This window comes from Zootoca vivipara, chromosome 4 (assembly GCF_963506605.1).
Source record: "Zootoca vivipara chromosome 4, rZooViv1.1, whole genome shotgun sequence".
Taxonomy (NCBI): domain Eukaryota; kingdom Metazoa; phylum Chordata; class Lepidosauria; order Squamata; family Lacertidae; genus Zootoca; species Zootoca vivipara.
Genome location: NC_083279.1, coordinates 24,351,313 through 24,378,258, shown reverse-complemented (window position 1 = coordinate 24,378,258; position 26,946 = coordinate 24,351,313). Strand labels below are relative to the sequence as shown.

Here is a 26,946-nt window from a genome sequence, read left to right as displayed (position 1 = left end):
TTCAGTTGCATAGGTTGTGGAGCCAAGAGTATATTGTAATGTCTCTTACCAGGTGCTTGGGGTGTGGGGTTTTTTTGTTTGTTTCCCAGTAAAGATTTTTTAGAAAGTGGAAAAAGCTAAAAGCTAAACCCTCTGCAATAGCTTCCTGGTCCCTTAGTATTCGGGTGTGCAATACATTTCTCATTCGCTTCAACATTAATAGTGCCAGTGGGTCTTAAGACCCCAAATACTTAATACTGTTGCAGTTTCTCTTTGACACTCATGTTGCAAAGAACTGCATGTTCTTGCACAGTGCAGGGCTCTATTTTTTTTCTAACCCCCCCCCCCCAAATGTGAATTAGTGCCTGCTAAAGAATGTGAGCACATATTACACTTCAAGCAGAAAATAATTTAATTGGACAAATCCAAGAAACCAGATTAGCAACTCCTGTAACCCAACACCAAACCTACTTTTTATGATTCAGTAGCATGATTGCAACGTGTGTTCTCCAGGATACTATAGGGTTCCATCATGATTAACCATGGTAAAAATATAGGACTGCACACTTCCGGACAGCAGTCATACTGAACAATAACTCCCTCCTCTTTGTGCTGCTCTAATTCGAATATGAGTCTGTACTAGAAGAGCCTTTGATATGCTGAAAACATGCACAGTCTGAGTCATCATCTTGGGACAGTCTTGACTCCTTGGAGTTTTTGTTAGTGTCTAAAGCAGCAGGAACATTTGATGAAGGATCTCCAACCCAACTTGAACTGCTGTAGCTATGTTGCTTAGCTGAAACCTTTTTGTGTCCTCTTTTGGGTTCTGTGGATTTGGGTCTGTGCCTAGATGGTCTTTGGCAGATTGGTTTTGTTTTGTAACAAACAGTATCTTTGGCTTGAAGTCTTTTATAGTCATGATCTTTGGATTTACCATAATTTCCTAGACTGTTATAAGAGCTATGGTGGATTCTGAAAGTTCTAGGTTGTACTTTGAGGTTCTTAGAGGTGCTGCTGTTGTATGAAGGCAAACTATTGTGTGCAGTGTGCCTTGAAGGTTCAACTGGGAGAAGCAAGCCGGTGTCTTCTGGTGGGGAGCTAGGGGACAAAATATCAGGATGGAGGTCTAAAGGCTTTTTGATGTAATCAGTGTCTGTTGATGAAAACATTTCCGGGGGTGAACTTAAGTTGTTGTTGTTTTGGTTGTCAATTCCAACAGTGCTGTCTTCTGGCTGTTGGCTTCCTGTTTTCGCAATGTTAACAGCATATTCCAGTTGTTGGTTTTGTGCTCCCTCAATGCCAACATTGTAATGTGGTTGTTGGCTTCTGGTTTTCTCGGCTGATGTGACTTCATTATTGTCAGGTCCACCTTTTTTGTCAGCATTTGTTTTATCAGGTTCCCTAAGAGAATGATGGAATCGTTTTAATAGATACAAATCTTTTTTATGAAAGAAAGTCATTACATCAAACAGTGATACAGCAGCCAAGTCACTCCCTTGCCTATTGCTGCTGCTTCAGGAAAACACATTGGCAGCTTATTCCGAGAGCTGTCAATTCCCCAACTTGCTTCCCACCTCAAAGAAAAAGAAAATAAGTTTGGCTGCATTGGCCCTCCCTAGCTAGCAGAAGGGTATGCCCAACTTGAAGTCCCAAGAAGTGCGTTAAATGTATGGGCTTGTTACAGAGGATTAGATCAGCTTTATACAGATAAATCCTAAACTGTGCTGAAACTATCATGAAACATCATGTGCTGAGGAGAACGGGGAGTGTGGAGAAGGATGTGGTTATCACAGTTATGTACTAACAATAAGCAAAGTAAATCATTGTTAAATCTAGGGAGCATTTCTGCCTTTCATCTAGAAGAAAAGGGCAGTGGAAAATGGGCCAGAATCTGCAACTATTGATTTTCCAAAGCTGCACATGAAGCAGAACACACGAGGATGGGGATGCTACCATACTGAGCAACACTACAGTTACAGCAGTGTGTGCTATAGTGACTTGTTCTGCAATAAGATACAGCAGTATCTGTGTTTAGAACTGAGATGCAAATCTTGTCTTTTGCCATTATGAATTAATGCTGGTTTCAGAATCATAAAGCCTGTTGTTATTCAACTTGGATATTATGATTCTTAGATGGCTACACCAGCAAAAATTGCATTTGATTGGCCTGCATCTACTACTGCGTCAATTACGCTCATTGCGTTATATCAGCATTCTAAAGTAGGCGCAAATGTCAAGGACTGGGTGCAAGTTGTTAGGAAGCAATTTGAATGATACAATGATGAGAGGGAGGAGAGAATGAAACAGTGACTTACTGCTCCTTCTTCACAAATAATGAAGTGTATATGTGCACAACAACTATTACAGTCAAGATCAAACAAGTGACAGCTACACAGGCTATGATGATGTGCTTTAGCAGGTCTTTAAGGTCTGCAGCTTTTGATTTTTTCCTGCCGTGAATACCTAAAGGAACAAACACAGAATCATATCATATTATTCACAATTTAACAATGTTTCATACTCAGCACTACTGCAATACTGTTGTCAAAACTTCGTTGCTGAAAACTAATCTGATAAAGCTGTACACTATAGCATAGCTGTAATAATAATAAAAAGTTCTTCTAAGTTGTGGTAAATTCTGTGGTAAGTGCACGTAAGATTAAGCTAATATGCACCCAAATCCTACTTTTTTCCCCATTATGCGGGAGAATCGGCCACCAAATCACAAATGCATGATTGCTAGACAGTCACAAACAGGGTCAATGGCACCATGGAGTTTCAGAACCTGTATAGAGGCGATTCTATGATGTCATATCCCCCAAGCTGGTGGTGAGCCTTGCAAGTAGGCTTTTCCTCCCAAGTTGCCTCCCATGGTGATCTGGAAATTCAGCAACTCGAGTCACCTCTCCTTTTCCTGCTGTTTCCCCACGAATGGTGACTTGATTATAAAAGGCACAATATGAAAATATTCTAATCTAAACACATTGTTGAAAAACCCTCCATATCTCTCTTCTTATCAATATTCACTGGATACCCCAACCTGAAATGCTTGTAATATTAACACAGGTGGAATATATTTTAAAGTGACCCAGGATTTGCAGGCAGCTCTAGATTTTAAAGGTAAAGGGACCCCTGACTCTTAAGTCCAGTTGCAAACGACTCTGGGGTTGCGGCTCTCAACTCGCTTTACTGGCCAAGGGAGCTGGCGTTTGTCCACAGATAGCTTCCGGGTCATGTGGCCAGCATGACTAAGCCACTTCTGGTGAACCAGAGCAGCGCATCGAAACGCCTTTTACCTTACCACCTATTTATCTGCTTGCACTTTGACGTGCTTTCGAACTGCTAGGTGGGCAGGAGCAGGGACCGAACAACAGGCACTCACCCCATCGCGGGGATTCGAACCGCCGACCTTCTGATCGGCAAGTCCTAGGCTCTGTGGTTTAGACTACAGCACCACCTACTGTGATTTTAGATCCTCTAAATTTTAGATCCTCACAAAACTTTAAAAGTTTTCAATCTGTGTTTAATTTCCCCCCCTATTTTATTCAAATATTAATAAGTGGCACTTAAAGCAGTGAACAACCTAAAAACAATATATACAATATATACAACACTGGTAGAAACATCAGGAACATGTCACTACAAACTGGTTAGTAAAAAAATTCCAAAGTCTGAATAGGACAACAGGGATGACTTCTCACAGGCTTCTATTGCCAAGGAACTCACCGGGGTACAGCCTACCAGACTAAAGGTTCAGTTCCCAGTAAACGCTGACTGGACCTCAAAGGCATGGGGGGCCATGCATGGTGCCCTACCAGAAGTCTGAAGTGGAGCATAAGGAATCAGGTGGTCCTCGGTGTACTTTGGGCCCAAGTTGCAAATCAACACAAGCACCTTGGAACTGGCCCAGTAGTAAATCGGCAACCAGGGCAACTCTCTCAGCAAAGTAGTAGCATGTGCCAGTAACCTGCTCCTGTGAGCAGCCTGGCCACTGCATTAGTGGCAGTTTCTGGACCAGATATCAGGGCAGCCCTCCGTGAAGTGTGTTACAGTAATCAGGTCTTGAGGTTACCAAAGCGTGGACCAGGTTGTCCTGACCCAGGAATGTTCATAGTTGGTACTTCAGCTGAAGCTGGTAGAAGGCACTCTTGGCTGCAGAGGTCACTTGAACCACTAGATCAAGGAGTACCAGCCTACTCTTCAGAGTAAGAGCAACACCATCCAGAACAGGCAATTGACCTACTCCTAAATTTTACATCTCCTGATTTTGGTGACACTCCACACTGTGGTTTCAAATTCCCTTACAATCTTTTTAACTCTATGCTGTGCAAGCTGTTTAAGAGGTGTTGAACTTAAACCCAGCAGAGTTCCAATGACAGTGCCTTTGTAATGTTCAAAGGTCATGTTGCACAGCAAAGTCACACAGGTTGCAGATGCAAATACAGGCTGCATGCCTTTCCTGTGCAAGAGCTTAATTTTTTTTTCCAGACAATGCAAACAAGCACTGCTGTTGACTACTATAGAAAAGACAGTGCAGGTGGCTGGCACTGCTTGTCGAAATATCCAAAGCTTGTCGAAATATCTGCAGCCTGTATGAAGTAAGAACTATTTGACAGCACTGCTTGTAAGGCTGATGCTCATACCAGCTGCAATGGCACTCTGTTGGCAGAGCAAGTTGTCCATCATAGCGCGCCTGCTTCTCACAATCCAGCCAAACCACTTTCCCATTCCTACCTTTTAAAATACTTTCCATTATGGTGCAAATATGAATGAGAGCTAGATGTAGGTTAAAACCCCTTGAGTTGTATGCTAGGGCTATATGCTCCCATCACCTCTTTGCCAGTTCCACAAAAGCAACTCTGCAATGCTTCCGTGCTACCAGATTTATTTATTTATTTATTCTTCAGCAATGCTGAAGAAAAGGTGATGCACGATTGCTGGTTTACAATCTTGTTATCTATTTGTCCTTTTGTCACTCATTCCTGTTTTCTTTTTAAGATGCAAGCAGAATGGACGGCGGGGGGGGGGGGGGAGATGAAATTTATTTCCCAAAATCCAATTTCACCGTGTTCAGTTTTATCCCATCTGTCTGGGGTATAAAAGTGACGTTTCCCCTTCCGGGAACCAATTGGGATCCTGTTTAGTATTTAGGAGTGAGGCTGTTAGGAGATATGTCTCTGTTCCCTAAGGGCTGTGTGTGCTGACTCCACCATACTTCCAGGCCTGACTGCCGCAGAGCCAAGGGACTCGAGCTTGATCTTGGATTTGGAGACTCTGCCAGTACTTCCTTGGCTTCAGACCCAAGCTACAGAAGCCCAGAGAAATCAGCACACACAAAAGCTGGGCATATATTCCACTAAATCTGGCACGCAGGAGCAGTGCCCCTAAACCTGGCAGTCCTTAAGCCTTTGAATGGTGCAGCCGCATTGCTCTGGCATCCAAAATCCAGCATTTACACTGGGGTTTGTAGCTTTTACCTCATGATAAAAAACACTAATGCCATTAAAAATCTCTATTTTCACTAGGGGCTGACTACAAAGATGAAATGTTTCTGCTGTGACTAAGTCATCTTAATCCGCATACTTCGGGCTTAACTAGGGTGTGGACAAGGTTGCTTGTTTGGTATTTTTCATTAGCCCTTAGTACAGCAATACATTATTCGATGTAACTGTTCCTTTGTCTACTGCATCAAGTTCTGCTGACAAGTGATTCTAAGGACTGAGTTTCAGTGCTCCATTATAAATGTTCACATCATTTGTTTTTGCCTTGTGTGATGAGTTTTGAAACTGCAGCTTTGCAGCTGGTTTACAAAATTAAATGAAGTAAACAAACGAAGCAGTACCTTTTTGTTGTTTTCCACAGCTCTGATTTATGTGTCTTGCTTTATTACAGGTTTAAACTGTGGCTTAAGGAACCCAACAACAAAAATCTGCCCTGTTAATTTTCTAATTGAGGTCTAGGCAAACAATTTGACACAGGAAGAGAAAAATGTTTGCTCTCTTTCAGCTGTATACACACAAAATGTGTTTTAGCCGGAATAAACCCAACTGAAAGGCATAAATCAAGTGTTTAAAAATAGAATGGGGATAGCAGTAGTTTGCTAAGTCAATAAACACAGGACAACAGAGCTGAAATTATACCCCTGGTGTATTAGGTAATGCTCGCTTTCACAAAACTACAGCACATTACAGAAAGATGAGCAGCAAAAAGCAAGCTGTTAATCCTACCTTATCTAAAATCTTAATGGGGTATTTTACTTCCATTTAAGTAGTTCATATTTACCTTCATATTTCTCAAAGAATTCATATCTTTGGGCGTCATTCATATGTTCATTCGTCACTTCAGTAACCAAATCTGTAAAAAACAAAGCAAAAGGTAAATAGCAACAATAGTTCAGTGTGCTTCTGCTCGCTGCTGACTTGTAGGTAATAAAGTGAAAATGTCTAAAAATTCCAAGTAGCTTTCAAATAAAACATGCAGCTATGGAGCAGTAATTATTTTCTTTCTGATCTATTCTATAGCTGGCTTTCTTGTTTTGCTTTGTAAATTTTTGTTTTTTTACATTGTGAGCTGCACTCAGCTGCAAGAGTTGGCAAACAAACAAACAAACAAACTTAAAGTAAAGAATCATGGAGCAAAGGTAGATGGACTTTCCAGTAGAACTGGGTGGGATGATAGCTGATATATTGCATAGGTCTCTCCAGTCCAGAGAATTATGGGAACAGCCTCAGGCTACTTACCTGCACACACGCTCTCTGGCCATGAATATTCAGTGTCTAGTGCAGAAAGATGACCAGTTGTTATGCTTGTAGCTGATGCTTGCTAAGAGTGTGTTGGGTTGGGGGAAAAGGGAAGATTTGGTGGTTTATTCCTCTTCCGTCTCCCTTGCTACTGCTGACCTCTTACAGTCAATGTCAAACTAGCTGGATCTTCCCCTCCTACACTTCATTTGTGTGATTGTAATAACCATGCTCCAAACTTGGCTCATGACATTCTAAATGCAGTACAGCTAGATTTTCACTGATCTGGCTTGCATGAGCAAAACTAGATTGCTCCAAGCATGCAGGAATAGCTGTGGCTGGAGAGCAATGGGGTGGCCATTACTGCCAATAATAATGTAAGATTGCGGGGATAACTGTTTAACAACTTTACTTGGAACAGAGCTTGCTTCGAGTGCAGGAATCAATGGTGGTTCATCTGGAAACGGCGGAAAATCTGTCTCTTCTGGGATGGGCTCTGTCAGCATGTTGTGGTTCTCTTCACTGTAACCTGCTTCTTCTGTAGCAAGAAACAATTAGATTTATTCGGCGACCATGGCACAAAACAAAAGAAACAAACAAAAGAAATATAATATTAGGGGCCTGTCTGCACAACTGGTTCTTTGTTAAATGAATGCACATTTGCTGTTTTTGTTTTGTTTTGTATATAGGCTACATATCTCAAAAATGTATGTTTTCCAAGCAGTCAGATGTATTGTACCTGTGAAAATGCACTATTTTTGTTAGATGAAACATCTATGGCAAATATGATTGCCACAGTAGCTTATAGCATATATAGCTTGCACAGGTGTTGCAAGCAGGTATTACTCAGTAGTGTAAGTCTGGAAGACAGGCTGTCTGTTGGCTTTGGATACATTCTGGAAATTTGTGGTTCTTTTTCCATCAGATTTTGTGCAGGGAGGAAAAAGCCAAAACATTTGTGCAGCCTGCGTGGGAGAAGGCCCTTCTATATGAGTAATATACAGCTATTGCTCATTTGTTGTACAAGTTCCAGTTCCCCCCTGAAGTACTGTATTTTTCCGTGTATAACACGCTCTCATGCATAAGACTCCAAATTTTGGGGACTCCAAATTAAGAAAATGGGGGTGGCCCAGAGTTGTTGAGCTTTTTTTAGGGGGGGTTGCTGAAATCACCCACCCAGTTGCTGCAGCGACAGCCAATAGCCGCTAGCAATCTCTGGCTCGCAGCAGCAACCAATCCAATCCAATCCTATGCACTATCCATGTATAAGACGACCCACAATTTTTATCATAACCTTTTCAAAAAATTTTTTAAAAAAACACCTTGTTTTATACACTGAAAAGTACAGTATCCCTTTTGGGGAGATGTCACATCTTTCCAGCACTCAACGTAAACATTTTACTGCTGGGAAAATGGAATTAGTTTCCCCCCAGCTAGCAAGGTGATTTCAAGTAGCATTGCCAAGTTGCAGTGTGCCCTCTATGCCTTTGACGTCACAGTGACCAGAGGCATCTACAAATGTGCTCATCTGCTTAACCTTAGACAAGGAGGAGTCTTTTCCAAGGGTCCTGCCTTTCTGGCAAAGGGAGACACCCCTCTTTGATTGAAGCTGTCCAGCAGAAGGGCAACAGCAGCACTGAACATGTAATTTTTCTTTTATTATTTGACACTTGCACCCTTCCAAACACCGGCTTCCTTGGCCTGAAAGCGGGATGAGCGCCGCAACCCCATAGTAATTCTGATGCACTGCAAACCAAGATTTACCTGGGTCTTCAAGTTCGTTTGATGAATAAATATTGTCCATCAGCATTGGTTCCTCTCTGTCACTGGTGGAAGGCCTACGAACTTCAGCTTTTCACAAAAGATGAAATGGTAACTTACAAGAATTGCACTAGAAAACTGTTGTGACATAGGGCATTGCAAGCATAAGGGACACTGTTGCGTGCCTCTTTTCCATTTATGTTAAATAGCCAATTAATTTAACAATCAGCCATTTGCGAATATGAGCATTTTAAGCTTTAATAACTGCAAAGGACCCCAAACTGGGGTATTGGCTAATTGGTCTCAACTAGTCAGCCTTCTCAGTATGTACCGGTAGCACCCCAATCCTTGAACTCTCTCGGCCCCCTCGAAGCACAGATGGCAACATCATTGATGGGCTTCAATCAATTAATTAAAACATTTCTCCCAGGCTTTTTGGAGAACCTGATCAAATCTATTGGATCTTAGCTTTGTTGGCCTTGCAGTATTGTTGTTCTATGGGTCTTTGAACAACAATTGATATTGTTGTTCTAAGTTTATGATTTTTTTCACTTGGTTTTTGAGTTTTAAATGTTTGTACTACTTTATTATTATGTTGTGCAACACTTTGGAACTACAACTGGGGGAAAGCTGTTTATAAAGGCTAGTAATTAACAAACAAACAAATAAAATGCTTCAGTTCAGATATTTGCTTTCAGTAAAACACAGAGACATGTAAAACAAAAACCTCTGTCCCTATATATTCATTTCCCATTAATTGAAAATGATTATACACAATTAATGCAGAATCTAAAAATGCAAAGCATATTTCTATTTGACAATTTTTTAACTAAATTACATTCAGGAGTAAATCTGAACTCAATCATATTTAGGGGAATATCTGACTCCACAATTATGAAACTCCCCACTGCCTATTTTTAACAAGTGAGCAATTTTAGAATTTAGCATTGCTCCAACTCTTCAAATTTTTTGGTATCTGGACAGGGAATAAACTAGTGATGGCTGCAGCATCCTCTTTTCAACAGTAGTAGAAGGCCTACCAGCCTTGCTGATTTTATTTCCTCCCACATTATCAATAGCCGTTAATACCATATGCAATATGGTACATCCCCATTGCTATGATTACCTCATTAATACGTACTGCAGTCTGTACAATTCAGTGAAACAATAAGAGTTACCTAGATGGTCTTGTAATTCCTGAAGAATATCTTCCATTACTGAGGACTGCAATTTCTCATTAGTGGATGGAGTCTCTTGCTTCACTGTTTTCAAAAAATATCAACGATTGAATTAATTGTCATTGCTACACTGGGAAGGTTCAGTGAGAAGGCAAATAATTAGTTGCACACAAATCAACTGGAATCGATTTTAAATGAGTATGCCAGAACTATACCTGTTGCCAGTTCGACCAGAGGTTCTAAAGCAGGGATGTGGTGGCCCTCCAATTGTTGCTGGATTTGGTCTCCCTGGCCCAATGGCCAGGAATTAGGGGAGCTGTAGTCCAGCAACATCTGGGCAGCCCAATAGTTCCCCATCCCTGACTCAACAGCTTTAAAGAAGGAAAACCTAGATTTGAATTCCTGCTCGTTCATGAAGCTTAACTTGCCAAGTTCTAGCCTTTGACAAGTCACAATCACGCATAATTTTCCATTGCTAAAAAATTATTTCCTGATGTAGTAGATCATCACCTTGGTTAAGACAAGTGACAAATTAACGATGCTTCATCATGCATTTGTGTGGACAGAAAAGATTAGAAGTGCAATCATAAACATGTTTGCTTAGAAGTAAATCCCACTGAGTTTAATGAGGCTTAGTTCCTACCAAGTGTGTATAAGATTGCAGCATAAGGGAGTTCCTGGGAAGGCAACCAAAGGTCTTCAGCAGAGTAGGGGAGCCTGTGGCGATCCAGATGTTGTGGAGTGACAACTGCCATCAGCCCCAGAAAGTATGGCCAATGGTTCCCCACACCTGGTGTATAGCATACTATGGACTTTTCTTGTCCCTGGTCAGAGGTCTTCCTGGTGTGACGGTAGAAAGATCTGCTGCTACTGCTGATCCAGTAATGGCTGTCTGCACACAGAGGGGTCAAGAAAAAGGCATTTGAGGCAGCTGTGGGTGTGTGACAGACTGGGGAAAAAGCAGCAGCAAGTGTCGCTGCAGTCAATGAGATGAAAAATATAAAAGAACAATAATGGGGGAAAGTGGAGAAAATTGCCCCACATCATCTGCATTAGCCAGTGCCTATTGGAAGGGCTGTGGATACAGCAGTAGCTGTGCCCAAGAACATAGGGTCCCTCTGCCTGTACAAAGTAAACTAGAAATTGAAGCCTAAAGCCCATTACATATGCTTACTGTATTAACTTTTAAACAGCACATGAAGGGGACTGATAAGTCAGGATCTATGTTCAAGAAAGCAGTATTTCTGAGTTTTCTGGATTAATCTAACCACTACATTAGATTACTGCAACGTGTTATATGTGGGGCTGACTCTGCAGATGGTTTGGAGACTTCAGCTGGTGCAGAATTCAGCAGCCAGGTTGCTCACCAGAGCAAGATTTGTTGGCCATATAATGCCAATCCTGGCAAGGCTATACTGGCTGCCAATTAGTTTCTGGGCCCAATTCAGAGTGCTGGTTTTGACCTATAAAGCCTTCAACAGCTCAGGCCCTGTGATCATTAGATGAAGGGCAATACAGTCGTACCTTGGTTGCTGAACGCCTTGCGACTCGAACATTTTGGCTTCTGAACGGCGCAAACCCGGAAGTGAGTGTTCCGGTTTGCGAACATTCGTTGGAGTCCAGTTGAGTGCGGGCAGCTCCTGCAGCCAATTGGAAGCCGCACCTTAGTTTTTGAACATTTTTGGAAGTTGAACGGACTTCCAGAACAGATTCCGTTTGAGAACCAAGGTACGACTGTATAGAAATGTTGTTGTTGTTGTTGTTGTTGTTATCTATATATATATAAATGTAAGCTGTCCATGTTTGTTATATTCCACTTTTCTCTGAAACCGCTTGACCGATTGTGTTGAAATTTGGACACAACGTCACATGTGAATAGGCGAGTGTTTGTATAAACTTAGATTATACAGATGTCACACCTATCACAGGTAAAAACATTTTTTTTGAAAAACCAGAAAAAACAGGAACATGAGAGGTACCACTGGTACTGCAGCTAGAAAAGCTTCCCTCTCCAAAACAGCTCAGTTTGGGTTTGCAGGGAAGAACGAAATAGCAGACTGGACTGAATGGAGGTGGGGGCTCGCCTGAGTTGGGGTTGGGGGCAGGACAGGTTCGGGATAGGTCATGGGTTGGGACGGGGTGGTGAGAGTCACAGGGATGAGCCACAGCAACACATGGCGGGTACAGCTAGTTATTAATAATATTTTTAAAAGTAAAGATTTATCTGATCAGTCAAGTTCTTGCTTTGTAGGTGTGATACCATGTCCCCCACAAAAAAAAATTTCTCTATTTCTCTGACCAGACCAAGACTGCAATGCTAATAACAACAATATCCCCAGAATTGTTCAGAGTGAAATCAATAATGTCAACGAGTCCACAGCTCTATTTCTATAATGAGATTCTGATTAGAATGCTTTGGGAAACCCATTTGAAATACATTAGTACAATTTTATCAAAGCTCTGCTAATCTTTAATTTTAGAATGAAGTTTTTTAAAATAATGGAAGGCAAAAAATACATACCCCTTTCCATCTTCAGATCAGTTAGTATATTTTCTAGTTCTTCTACAGAAGTTTCTATTTTTGTTGTCATTATGCTTTGTGAACCTTCATCTTTGAGTGCACTTGTTGCTGCAAGTTACAAAAAAACCTGACTGGTTTTGATAACGCAAAGCTAATATAATGCAAAACTATCCAACAAAATCTTGTAATTTGCTCTTCAGTGGTGGTAGTGGTTGAATTAACAGCAACAACTGATATGCCAAAGATTCAGGCACTTCAAAACAAAACACAAAACATCAAAAACAAAACACAAAATATCCTGCAATTATAGCTACATATTTTATTTATTGTGATCCTTATCCCTATTGTTGCAATGTTACAGTTTTTGAATAATATGTTTTACAAACCTTAACTAGACTACAACAGCCCTGTGGATGGACTCTGCAGTGATTATCTGCAAGTCAATGGATAAGAAAGCTACATAGAATAACTACGAGCAAAGGTATTCTGTGGCTCCTGTGTATTAATTTTCTGTAAGAGCAAAATCATTCAGCAAAAGAAATGTATTAGGTTTACCAGCTCACAAAGAAATACTGCCAGTTCTCTTACATGTACTTATGTGTCACAGGGTTGTCTGAAGGTTTGAAATGATAAGAGAAGTGTAACTTGGCCTGGGCAACTGACTAACTGCTAGGCTGAAATACACACTGCATAATGAAATATAAACTTGATCAGCTTGACAGTGTGGAGCTCTCAGGGAAGGTGGAATCAATTCCAGAGAAATGTCAGGAGCATTTTGCTGCTGACAGCTCAACACACAATACCATTTTTAGTTCTGAAAAATGTTAGTTCTACTACTAGCTCCCTTACTGGAGAGAAAATGGAACCATGGCTATGAGTGATTACATGACTGCAGGGTCCTAGTCATTTATATAAATACTGAATGCACCACAGGACAGTGGAATTGTGTGCCACTACCTTGCAAGCAGGGCTTTCTTTCAGCCAGAATTTGCTGAAACTCAGTTCCGGCATCTCCCAGGTGGGTGCCATTGTCATTATAAGAGAAGAAGGGAGGTGTTCATGGTGAGTTCTGGCACCTCTTTTTCTAGAAAAATAGCACTGTGTGCAAGTGTTAGTGTATCCACACATTGTCCCAGTCCAAAAAATCCTTCCCCTTCCCCTCCTCCTTCCATAGTGACTGTATGTGGAAGTCCCTGTTTGCATTTACTATGGATTTTTAACGGTGGAGGGGAATGGGGGACAGTAATTCTACTATCCCATCATGCATTCACTATACAAACAACTCCCGTTTAAAGCACATCCAAATGACCCTGATCATGCGAACACGCATGGTGCGGAACCCGAAGGAGCACCAAAACATCACAAAAATGTCACAAAAAAGGGCAGAATGGGGTGGGGGTGGAATGGGGCAGAGCGGGCGTATGTGCCCTCCACCGACATGTGCAGGGGCAGTGCAACCCACCCAAAACAAAGATTGCCTGTACATATTAGGCAGAGGTGTGAACATGCTGTGCTTGCTTCTATACACAGTTTTCACTCAATGGCACCACAGGCAGACAAATATTTCCAATTCTTTTTCTATAATGTTTGTGAAAGGCCAGATCCTTATATCTCTACCCCTGGAGGGACAAATCTATCAGGTGGGTGGGGTTGCCCACTTGTCAATCATTGTTGGGACTTCAAAGCACACGATGGGGCTGTTTGAAAGCCCTCTTGCAAACAGTCTCATGCTGCTCTTTGAGCACTTGAGTGTAGAGAAATCCTAACATGGGAAGTGAGTCTCGAGAGTTGCATGAAAATGCCTCAAGCTTTTTAAAACTTCCCTTTACCAGTTTTGCTTAAACTATAAGCAGCTATAAGCAACGTTCATTATAACTCTGCACCTCACATACTACTTGAACTAAAAGGCTAGAACAGTTTAAACTGGTAAGTTTTTTGGTTCCTTAGTAGTACCGCTGTCTGAAAGCTCAAATTTATTTGATGCCATAGTTTTAATAGGACAATTCTACCATCATAAAATTGATCTATCAGTTAGATTTGTCTGTCACATCTCTTCCAGATGGGACAATATAATGCAGATTATCAAGTGCATTCTTTGCAGGAGGACCCATAGCCTGTCAAATTTGACCTTTAATTCAAGCTATTATGTCTTCTTGCAAAAATAAAAAAATAAATCCAACATTTAAAACTTTCAATTCCTGGTGTGTTAGCACATAAGAGATACTCCACCCTTGAGATGCAGTAATAATGTAGTCGCCCAAAGTACTGCTGTAACCAAGGCTCACTGTGGCTGAAACTACATTATCTGGAAACAGAAGAGGAAAGTTCCTTAATAGTGAGATATGAGCTGGAGTGGCAAGGGAGCATTTGCACCTGCAAAGTTAGCAGCAGGTATAACTACCAGTAGATTTCCAGCACTGGGTAACAAGTTGTTGTTTTTACACTTGAAACCACAATTTGCGGTATTTATAAGCCTGCCCTTCACAAAACAGTCCCAGAGCGGGAACATACAGTATGTGATGTTCGAAAATCCCTTTCACATACTAAGGTAAATCATGAAAAAACAGCTCTGATCAAAAAAACTTTGTGGTGCACTCTCATGTGCACAAGGAACTCCTGGTCAAGGAAGTTTTGCCACGGACTTAAATGTGGGAGCCAGCACCAAGAGGTGGGAACTAGCACCAAGAGGATTCACACAGACAGCTTCCCCCCCTCAACAGTGAAGTTATAAAACGTATCTGGAATTCTGTGTGCACACTGCCAAATTGCATACTCTTATTAAAAACAACAACCTTGAATTGGGTGGAGGGAGAAACATACATATTTGCTAACCTTTTTGGTTAATATCTTCAAAAACCAGAGACTGGCTTGCAGGTTTTTCCATGTGGATAGCTTTTACTAGCTTGAAAGCTGTAAATACACATATAGCAAGTTTCTTAAAATAGAGGGGAAACTTTTGGGACAGGATTCAGTCTTGCCTGCTTAGACTCTTCACACAAATATGGGGGAAAGTTTCTTCATTTCAAGTCACATTATACACATTTCATTTCAAGTCACATTATACACAGGAATTATTTCTGGGTCTACATGGTATCCAGGCCCAAGGACAAAGTGTATGCAAAATATTCATGAGCCCTCCACAGGTATTGACTGCATGGGAAGAGTTATGGACCCTGGTGTGTTGATTAGTCACAAGTGTAAGTTCCTGTATCAGGTATAGATTTGGCTATGACTTTCAGGCTGCAATTCTATACACACTTACTTGAGAGTAAGCCCCACTGAAGCCAAACCACATGGGCTCCAAACCCCATAGAAAGCCATTTGTGTGAAAGTTTTCCTGATACAGTTTAGGAGATCATAAGCATACCAGCCACTCCGAAAACAGCAGCAGTAAACTAAGTGGCAGTTCCTTTGCACAGATGGCTTCCTAAACATTTTATGTTACCGGTAACAACCACACTACCAGTACAACACAAGTCCCATTCCAAGGGATGGAATATACTTCTAAGCAATGCTGATTAGGGTTGCAGAATTCTCAGGATGGTATTGCATACTTGCCGTATATAATAACAATCTTACCATTCATGTAAAACTATTTCAAGTGTTCAAATCTTCACATACATTATCTCTGTAATCCTTACAATAGCCCTGTAAAGTAGCAAGTATTCCTTGAATCATCACACTATTTAGGATCACCAAGTGAGCTCATGGCTGAGGTGAGATTTCAGCTTGGGATTTATTGGTTTGCAGCTCACCTTTAGTCACTATTCTGCAAGAGCATGAATGTCTCTCTAATACCGGTGAGAGCTTTTTCATGTGCGGTCCAGCGTGCGAGATGCTGGTTTTAGAGAATTGAAATACTGTGGACTTGTAACATTGAATATCATGAGCATTCCTATCTACTGCATAGACAAAATGGCATTAGGCGATTCAACCTCTCGGCCTAAAATCATCACAAGATTGTTGTTAAAAAAAAAAAAGGAATGACACAAGAACTGAGACATATGTTGCTCATATTAAAGGTGACATAAAAGTATAGCACACGTGACCAATTGCATTTCACTTAATTTCATTAGGGTACATAATTGTTCTGCAAATTCTATGGCGACAACAATATACCGACACAACAGTATGAAAATTTGTTTCAAGGTGAACCCCTACATCTCACTGAAAGGAAAAATGCTGTCTTTTACCTGTGAAAGGATGGTTTCTTTTACTGCCATCTGCAGTGGTCTTTCCATGAACAGGTACTATCAGGGCTGTTCTTCTCCCTTTTTCAGGAATATGCTTCGCATTATTATCCACTGAACTGTTTACTACCACTTGCAAACCATTGCCTTTTAATACTACTGTATCAGTTTTAATGCCTTGGTTCATAATGTTGCTGGCTATAACATGAACTTCAGGGACTTCTCTTGGATCATTTAAATTGTAAATGTCAATCTCAGTTCTGCTTGAATTGTCAGCGGAAAGGAATCTTACAGTGATATTAGCTTTTCTTAATGATCTGCCACCATTATTACCAGCATCTTTGTCCTGTTTCAAGGCAGGAAGCAAAGTTATGTCTTCTTCGGTTCCTGCACCCTTCACATTATTAGGTCTCACTGGTGTGTCCACAAGGATATTTGGGGAAATCTTGTGCAGCTTGTAACCAATCAGTACTGTATAGCTATTGGAAAAAGGGATTTCTTGTGTTGTTAGACTACTAGGAGTTGCCTTCACTTTTACAGAGGATCCTGAAACAATATAGTTGATATGTTAACATTTTTAAGCAGGATATTCTGCACTACAAACCAGCCATGCAGACTACACAACCACACACTTTTCACGCAACATCCCTTGAGACTATGACACCGAGCAAATTTGCTGAGAATCAACTTCCTCCAGATTAAAAGGGATAGGTAACCAAGTTAATGTGTTGTAGATTAACGGTGAAAGTAGACCTTGAGTGTTACTGAGATTAAATGTTGGCCTTCTCCATAGGAAGGTTAGTAAACAAAATCCAACAACAGGGGACCACCTGCCTTTGACCACACTCATGTGTACAGTTAATGATCTGTCCTGTTTCTCTGAGGGTTCATGTTCATGCATCAAATTCTTTTGGTGCAGAACTTGGATTCGGTGATCTGCAAATAAAATAATCTGCATGAATATACATGTGACAATATCCTAACAAAAAAAACACCCAATCTTTTAAAATTGTTGTGCGGTGATAGGGAGCTGCGAGCCAGAAAATCTCCAATCTTTCAAATCTTTTTAATCAGCCATGAACTCACATGATGGTTGTAGGTAAGCTATGAACCCTTGAACCTTTCCTGCCCTCGACTTAATTTGCAGCATGAGGATAAAGCAACCCTATCTTACAAGGTACGAAAGGGGAAGATCGGGCCCAGGGGCCATATTAGGTCATCCAGGCCTGCCTAGAACCTTCAGGATTCTTCCCAGGATATACCCATCCCCAGATCATGTGCCTAACCAACTGCACTGCATTCCATCCTTGAGTGCCTTTTCCTGGCTGGGATGTGTCCTTGGAACTGTAAGAAATGTCTCCTGCTTGCCTGGACGAGGAAAGGGTTAGGGTGGATGGACTTGTGTGGCTGGAGTATAGACTCCTGGACAAAAGGTAAAGGTAATTTCTGTTTCTCCACCCACATTTTTCCATCGGATCCTACCACACCAGTTGCAAACAGTCCCCAGAAGGTTGCCCTTGTGAAGAATGTGGTTCCCCACACCTGTTATAAGGAACTTTCAGATAATGTATGTGAAGCACTCCGAACACTTAAAAAAAAAGAAAAAGTGCTATACAAATACCATTAATGACTGTCACTGATTTACGCTACGTGAGAAACAGCTTTAACAGCAAATGGCAAGCTTTTGTAGTATTTAAAAGAGGGTAGCAGAAATAACAACTGTTTAACGACAGCAAGCTGATAACACTGTGCAGTGCGCACACATTACATGGTTCCTTCTTACAGAGTTTAATAGTCACAGCTCAGTCCTAAACGTATTTATTTAGACTCCAGTTCTACTAAGCTCAATGCAGCTCACTTCCGTAGAAATATGCCAAGGATTCAAGCTTAAGTGGGAGTCAGTCTAGGCATTATAATATCCACTCGTGACTTCTACCATCCGACTGCAGACTTTTGTTGCAAGTGGCTGACATTTCTAGAGGCATCTGCAGCTGGCATGGAAGCCTGCCCACAGTTTCATGTAATTTATAAGCAAAGCAACTCAGTCATTTGAATTATTGTTCTCCGTAAAATGCATTCTCAATGTTGTACACCGTGCCATGGGATCTTTTGATAAAGGGCTGTATATAAATTGAATGAACAAATAATTGGGAGGAGCCATGAGGCAAGCTAAACTGGACATTAGAAATGCATGTGGCAATTTGCCATGTGACTACAGTAACACGTGGCTTAGCCACACAGTGCACATCACAAACAGCTTAAAACACGACCTGGCAAAGAAATGGCAAGTGTGGATACCAGGAATGCACAAAAGGGACCAGAACATACATACAAAATGTGATGCTCAATGGTGGTCCAGGAAAGGCTTTGTAAAATAAGGTTTCTGGAAGAGGAATAGAGAGGAGAAAATGTGGAGGAGGCTAAGAACACAAGGAAAACCTTGCTGGATCAGACCAAAGTTCTATCTTGTCCAGCATTCCTGTTTTGCACGGTAGCCATTCATATTCCTATGGGAAGTCCACAAGTAGGGAGTGAATCATACAATTGTAGTTGGGATGCACCCCGAGGGTCATCTAGTCCAACCCCTGAATCTCAGCACGTGGTTTCCCATCCAATTTGAAACCATGCTGGACCCTGCTTAGCTTTGCAATTGCGGTTATCAGTTTTATTGCTGCACCACTAGAAGGCAATGGCTTTTCCCCATGGTTGCTCCCCAGCCAGTGTAATTCAGTGGCACACTGCCTATGAACCTGGAGCTTCCATGCAGCCATTACAATTAGTAGTCCTTCGTGAGCCCATCCATTCCCCCTCCAAAGGCATGCCTAGAAAACGGGGGGGGGGCATATGCAAGCAAGCAAACCCAAAGACAAACAATAAGGAGTAAACATAAATGCATACTATGAAAAACACCCTATTTTCAGTTTATTTTGCATTTATGTCACCAGAAATACAGAGATTAACATTTTGTACGTCTTTGTGTATTGCTTATTTTATATGGGAATATAACACGTGATATAGAGCCTGCTACTTACCAAGTAATTTAATTATTTCTTTAAGCTTATTTTTTGAACTTATTGAAGTGTTCACATCTGCAAAAAATAAACAAAACAATTTCACAATGACATCAGTTATAAAAGACTACATGCCAGAGTTCTTTTGAAATTGCCCCTCTTCTCATCAGTTATCATGAACACCTTTAGGATACACTTACCAAAGTCAGTGAGCACAGGATCAATTATTTTGGGCTGGGTTTCAAAATGATGAAGGCAAACTGAACAAATTTGTGTAAATACTGAACACACCCTAAATCAGCTGCTTCACACATTCCATCTACAACTGAACTGCTTTTTCCATGCCACTGTAAAGTGCTGAAATTGAACTGGCGCTGTCTAATCCTAGGTCCAAATTCAGAGGCTGAGGCAAGTCTTCTAAGGTCTCAGGTTTGGAAGCAGATGTTGCTGAACTGCAACTCCCATAATCCCATGCGGCTTAGCCACTGACCATGTTGGGTGGGGCTGATGGGAAATGTAATCCAGTGGTATCTGGAGGGGTCACGGGTTGCCTGTCCCTGACCTAAGCCAAACACCACTCAGAAGAACAAAAGGATGGGAAGTTTCTATGGCTACATGCCAACAAGAGGTAAGTTAGAAAAGCAGAAGAATGTTTATTTTTTGGCTTAAACTGTTCAAGAGACACATGGCATATTCTCAAGGAGGGTCTTAGTTCCTGTGTGAATTGTACTGAGAGGAGAGCAACGAGGCACTATTTTAAATTAATTAGGCCAATGCAGTTAAGTACAAAACTGAGCAACAAGCAACGACAAGGCTGAGTGAGAAAGTCAAGGAGTCACACTGAAAGGCAATTAGAATTGCAAACTTAACCTCTGAATCTTCACAATGGGGTTTCTTGAACTCATGAAGATGGAAACAAGTGGAGGATCCCCCCCCCCAATAATGATCTAGCTTGGAATGCAGGGAGGAGGGCTAGGGAAATGGAAAGCCGAGAGAGAGAAAACACAAAACAGCAAGATTAAACTGGGGACATCTAGTTGAGGAATTAAAACCAGACATGACTTTAAGTGTCTGGATTGCCTCTGCCACTAAGAAGATCTGACCCATCTTCATTGTTTGCTACTAGGGTGAGAGAACTAGCTATTTGGCTTCTCAGGAGCCACACGTGCTTTACACAGGAGAGGTATCATTTGTTCTGTGTGTTTTCTTCTGCTCTGCAGGTATTGCTGTTCTGCTAGTTGCCCGGGTTCTAAATGTTCTGCACTGCTACGCTTCAACGAACCGATTGATTTGTGAACCTTTAAACTGGAGTGTGTTGTTGCTCTCTGTTTCAGTGGGAACTTGTGGCTCCTGTAACAGCCTTCTGGAGGGCATCAGATTGTAGGGCTCGAACCATGGTGATGCTGAGGCCATCACACCAAAGCTGCACCATTGCTCTCAGTCCACATCAGAAACAAGCCAGTTTGATATGTTAATTACTAGCATATACCACTGCTGCATAAAAGAGCTTTGAGTCTGCCCTTGGAATCAATGCTAACTCAAATTTCAATGTTTTCTGTTTTCTAATAGTGAGCCAAAAGAAATAAGCATACACACCAAACGGCAATGACGCCTCTATAATACTACCTTCAACTCACTAAAAAAAAAGCCCAGTAGTATCCATTTCTAGCCCCAAATCCTGTCTGGAGGTGTAGGAGAAATATATCACTGCTCACTTAGTTTGACTAAGGTCTATGGAACTGTTCATTCTAGCATGACCGACCATCCATCATTAGACCCATTCTGAATGCCACAACATATTCAAGAAGTATATGCATGAATCCAAAGTTCCAACACTAAACCAATGACAAAGCTGATTTTCAAATGGTCTTAATGACAGACAATCTGCATACCAATTGACTCATTTACGCACATGATAACTGAGAACAATACAAGAAAAATATGTAAAAAGGTCTGTAATGGTGCATGACAATTGCTTCCAAGTATGCTGACCTTTGGTAAACGAAACAAACAAAAAGTACAGTGCTCTTTTGACGAGACATTAATGAGTGATTAAGAATGAGTACAGCTGCATCATATGAACACTTGGTTAAAAATATTCTTTTTGCATTCAGTGTCAGTCTCATAATTATGATGGAAAACACTGTGGAAGGAAGCAAGCAAGCCTATGCAGTAAAATATTTATATTTTTACAATAGCTATATGGTTTTCGACAACACTGTCAAATACCAGCTCACTTAATATTTTTCCAACTACTATTATTTATATGCAGACCCTATCATTACTATTATATGCTGGTACAGTAGTAGTTTAGTAAATTCTTACTTAATTTCCAATATCTACAGCTGTTGCATATTGCCTAGATATTCTAGAATGCTACCTTTTGAATTCATTTCTTAAAATAATTACTTAACAGATAAACCCAACAGACAATCTGGATTTATTTTTAATGTGTGAAAATGATTGAAAATTAAAATATGAAAGCTACATACTTTTAAAACATTAAAAAAAACACATGTATTCTGATAGTTTTGGTAATAGTGGTGATGGACCAGAGCTATGGTTCTCAAAACAGAAGATGAACTAAGGAGAGGTACAGGCAGCTTCTAGGACTAGCAGAAGGTACTGATTTCAGCAAGGCTTTCAACAAAGTCCTCCATGATATTCTGGAGGAGAAGCTGGTAAAATGTGAGCTAGATGGTGTTACTGTTAGGTGGATTTGCAGCTGGCTGACTGGACCCCCAAAATGCTCACCTATGGTTCCTTGTCATCCTGAAAAAAAGTGACAAGTGAGGTGTCATACTGCTGCAGGATGCTGTCCTGGGTCCAATTGTTGTTCAACATTGGATGAAGTAATTGAGAAGATGCTCATCAAATCTGCAGACTCGGGAATCAAGGATTGTAGACCTGGACCCAAACTAACAATGAATTTCAATAGGGACAAATACAGTGGTACCTTGATTTACGAAGGCGATCCATTCCGCGGCGCTCTTCGTAAGTCAAAACCTTCAGATGTCGAAGCGTCCATTTTGCGCATGCGCGAAGCACGATTTTGCGCTTTGCGCATATGTAGAATGTGCGCGGCGCGAAAATACTTCCGGGTTTGCCAACTTCATAAGTCGAAACCTTTGGAAGTTGAGGCATTCGGAAGTCGAGGTACCACTGTATAAGGTTCTACACTTAAGTAGGAATGGTAAGATGCACAAATATAGGATGAGGAACACCTGGCTTGGCAGTAGTACACATGAAAAGGGTCTAGTTGTCTTAGTAGATCAGAAGCTTAATATGAGTCAACAGTATGATGCAGCAGCAAAAAAGCTAATACAACTCTAGACTGCATCAACAGAAGTATAATATCCGGAGAAAAGGAAGTAATAGTACCACTCTGTTCTGCCTTGCAGACCACACCTGGAGTACTGTGTCCAGTTCTAGGCACCACAGTTTTAAGAAGGATTTTGACAATGTGGAACATGTGCAGAGGAGGGTGACCAAGATGCTCAAGGATCTGGAAACCAAGCCTTATGAGGAACAGTTTAGAGAGCTGCCTGGAGAAGAGAAAACTGAGAGGGAGCTATGATATTGTTGTTTAGTCGTTTAGTCATGTCCAACTCTTTTGACCCCATGGACCAGAGCACGCCAGGCACTCCTGTCTTCCATTGCCTCCCGCAGTTTGGTCAAAGTCATGTTGGTAGCTTCGAGAACACTGTCCAACTATCTCATCCTCTGTCATCCCCTTCTTGTGCCCTCAATCTTTCCCAACATCAGGGTCTTTTCCAGGGAGTCTTCTCTTCTCATGAGGTGGTGAAAGTATTGGAGCTTCCCAAGTATTGGTGCTGGGGAGCTATGATACTGATCTTCAAATACCTGAAGGACTGTCACATGAATAATGGCAATCTTGTTTTCTGCTTGTTTCCAGAGGGTAGGAATAGAACTAATATATTCAAATTACAAGAAAGGAGGTTCCAAATAAACACCAGAACTTTCTGATGGTAAGGACTAACTCAGAATGGGATGGACTATTCTTCATTTTATGTTTTTAAACAGAGGATGGATGGCCATCTGCCAGGGATACATTAGCTGTGATTTCTGCATTGCAGGAGGTCAGACTAGGTGGCCCTTGGAGGTTTGCTTCTAATTCTAGAATATTCTGGTTCTGTGTGGCCTGTGTGGTCCTGAATGGTTAATAGGAGACATTCTGTTATGCCAATCTGCTCTCCTCTTGCACAATCAATGGAGCATAGACTGTTGCTCATCAAGACACCACCCCGTAGGCCATGCCCTCAAAGAGAGTCAAATATATTAGGATCAAGTGACATTCCTAAAAAGGGGGAACTGGCAAAGGGTAGGGTAGTGGTCAGCATATTAGCCTTCAGCTGGAGAGTTCTAATCTCATATCATGGATCTTGTGCCTGACCTCCAACTCCACAAGCTTTAGAACAGGGGTCAGCAAACTTTTTCAGCAGGGGGCTGCTCCACTGTCCCTCAGACCTGGTGGGGGGCCAGACTATATTTTGAAGGGGGAAAAATGAACGAATTCCTATGCCCCACAAATAACCCAGAGATGCATTTTAAATAAAAGCACACATTCTACTCATGTAAAAACACACTGATTCCCGGACCATCCGCGGGCCGGATTTAGAAGGCGGCTGGGCTGGATCCGGCCCCCAGGCCTTAGTTTGCCTACCCATGCTTTAGAACAATGGCAAATACTGCTCCAGCACATGATGTAATAACCTGTGTTGTTATATTTTTTAAAAAGTGCCAGAGTTTCATTCCCTTGTGCACTACACCACTGCACAGCCCGCTTAACTTGGAACAATACTGTCTGTTTCTCAAGATAAAAATGCCGTTTGAGGCTCCCTAAGTATACCTGATTCGCTATGTTGATCATACAGTCATCACAATTACAATGTGAAGAACCCTAATACAATGCACAAGGTATAAAGGACTTTGTACACCACAAACCAAAGTCAAGTTCTGAGTGTTTTCTACTCCCCATGTCTGAAGTAGTCTCTTCAGAATATAACCTCTCCTTACAAATCAGCGTAACACAGCACACCAGCAATAATATATTATGGCTGGTTGGATACTTGACTACTCCCTGCTCTGCTTCTGCAGTCCTGGGCATGCAACAAAAATAGGTTTGTCAAGCCTGTGACAAACACCATCATACATGGCTGGTGCACTGCATTCAGCTTGGTGAGTCACAAATTGTGGAGGGTGGTGTAAAATGACCATTACAATAATAACCTTGAGACTTAAACTCCACAGAAGCTGATCAATATTGTGACAATAACCTCAACAGGGTATGCAAGACCTTGGACCATGATGATTCATATACTGTAAATTATAATACAGATCTAATTTAATTTTTGAGTTATGGCATTGGTCAAAGACTGCACCAGGCAACAAGCAACATTTTAAACAAATAAATTTTAGTGTTTGCATCAAACTGGCTTGCATAGATACTTATTTGAAAAGGCTGTTCTTTTCAAATAAGCACCATGGAACTGTTGACTCCAGCAGACTCCCTTAAATTCAGATCAACTTTTCTATCATGGATTCACTGTACAGGCTTGAAGGGGGGAAACTGCTGAGCTGCTAATCAAGGGGAAGCAGGAAAACCTGGGAAATGGTCCTCCTTCCCCTTTCCCCCTGTCTGCTTTTGGAACTGTTTTTAGAAAGAGAAATCCTGAAGAAGGTTGCTCTCCAAGAAAAGTTGAAAGGGGGTATAAATAATAAATTATTATTATTATTATTATTGCTTCCCTCAATGTCTCAGAGATCAATTAAAAGCGGTGAAGAGATCAGAACACCAACTCCTTCCCTTTTGGGGAACAGAAGCACTTTGGAGTATTGCTTGCTTATGTTCTCTCTCTCTCTCTCTCTCTCTCTCTCTGTGTGTGTGTGTGTGTGTGTGTTTGGATCTAAAGGACAACATACATGTTTACACCGTGTGAATACACAAAGAGGGCATTGCTTCATACAATCAGCTACAAAAACTGAGTCCTCTTTATACCGAAAATAAAATGCCTGCACTGAAAGAAATGTGATGCTGACATACAAAGCACTTTGTATTCATCCCTTCCTGTAATTTGGAAGGAAAATGTAACCAATCCACTTTAAATTCTTCAATTGCAATGGTTCAGCAGCCAGCAATTATTTAACTTCTGGAGTATTTATTCTTTTGAGCCTTAAACTCAACTGAGTAGCCTTTGCTACTCAGAAGTAAGTCTCACTGAATTGTGTACAGATTCTGCGGTATTATACTGCAATCTTAAGCTTTTTTTACCCAGAAGTAAGTCCCACTCAGTTCAATAGAGCTTACTCTCTGGTATGTGCCTGATCATCATCATCATTATTATTATTACATACAGGCATAAATACTTCTTAGAATTCCTCAAATGATCTATTACTCTTTGAGAAGATCTACTTATGGTTCAATGAAAGCCAGACACTCTCTCTCTCTCTCTCTCTCTCTCTCTCTCTCACACACACACACACACACACACACAGAGAGAGAGAGAGTTTATAACCCTTATGAACAAATGAGGTGTGTGTGTGTGTGTGGACGCAAACGCAAATGGGGTGGGTGTGTTTCCTTCTCTATGTGTGTGACAAATTGGGTCTTTGCCCCAGGTGACAGAAAGCCTAGCTTCGGCCTTGCAGGGGTAGCCTCTTCTGCCCAGCCCCACCCTCACGGAGCGCGGCGCAGGATACCTGGGCCAGGTTCTCCCTGGAGCCTAATCTGAGTGTCCCAGCTGGGCAAGAAAGCGAGGAGGACGAGGAGGCAGGCGGGGACGGCACCCCTAGCGGCCAGCGCCATATTCGCCACCGGCCACCTCCGGCAGGAGACTCCGCTGTCCTGGGAATGACTTGGCTCGAGCCACCTGGCTACGCTTCTCCTGCTCCGGCCGGCGGGCCTCTCGGTCTCCAGGACACGCGGCGCGCGCCGAACGCTCCCGGCTCTGTGACCTCACCCTGCCGCCGGAGATCCGCACAGCCCCTCGGGTTCCAGAGCTGCTCGGCTGAGGAGGACGCCTCCTGCAGCCCGAGCGCTCTCATCGGTGCGGCAGTGAAAGGCGCGAGCTGGTGGACAGGAAAAAAGTGGGGTTTCACTTCCCCTCCTGCGGTGGCCACAGGCTGAGGCGAATGCGTGGGTCACAAGAAGGAGGGGACTTTCTGAGGGAGTAGCCGCCACCGCCGTCGCCAAGAGGCCAGCAACAAACCTAGTTTCGCCAGTATCAAAATGCCCTGTAAAAACGACTCTCCAAACTCCGCAGTAGGGCAATATAGGGCTCTTAAAAAGACCACAAAATAGGGAGCGAGCTTTGGAGTTCTCCAGAACTTTGCAGGCGGCTGCGTTTGGGGCGAGGAAGGAAACGAAAAAATCCGGCCCCATTGGCGTTGTTTTCGATATTAACAAGCGCGCACGCAACCCCGTCTCTTGAGGTGCTTGCTGTTCACCTCAGAGCGAGCCCTTATCACTCTCCCACCCACAAGAAGCGTCCTATAATCTTAACAGGAATACGGAAAGGTTTGTTTTCTTCCTGCCTTCCGAAGAGA

The 26,946-nt window shown here is 41.9% G+C and overlaps 1 protein-coding gene across 1 annotated transcript; it reads right to left on the bottom strand.

The window, feature by feature from the left end:
• Positions 1–354: 354 nt before the first annotated feature.
• Positions 355–26,445, bottom strand: LOC118085752 (uncharacterized). Its single transcript, XM_060273370.1, has 12 exons — positions 26,361–26,445; positions 19,402–19,458; positions 17,204–17,305; positions 16,373–16,915; positions 12,373–12,432; positions 12,099–12,287; positions 9,659–9,742; positions 8,484–8,570; positions 7,132–7,257; positions 6,262–6,333; positions 2,295–2,442; positions 355–1,380 (listed from the first exon to the last, which is right to left on the bottom strand). Exons 1-12 carry the CDS (start codon positions 26,443–26,445, stop codon positions 597–599), a joined length of 2,337 nt encoding a protein of 778 aa, XP_060129353.1. The 3' UTR covers positions 355–596.
• Between the last annotated feature and the right edge of the window lie 501 nt (positions 26,446–26,946).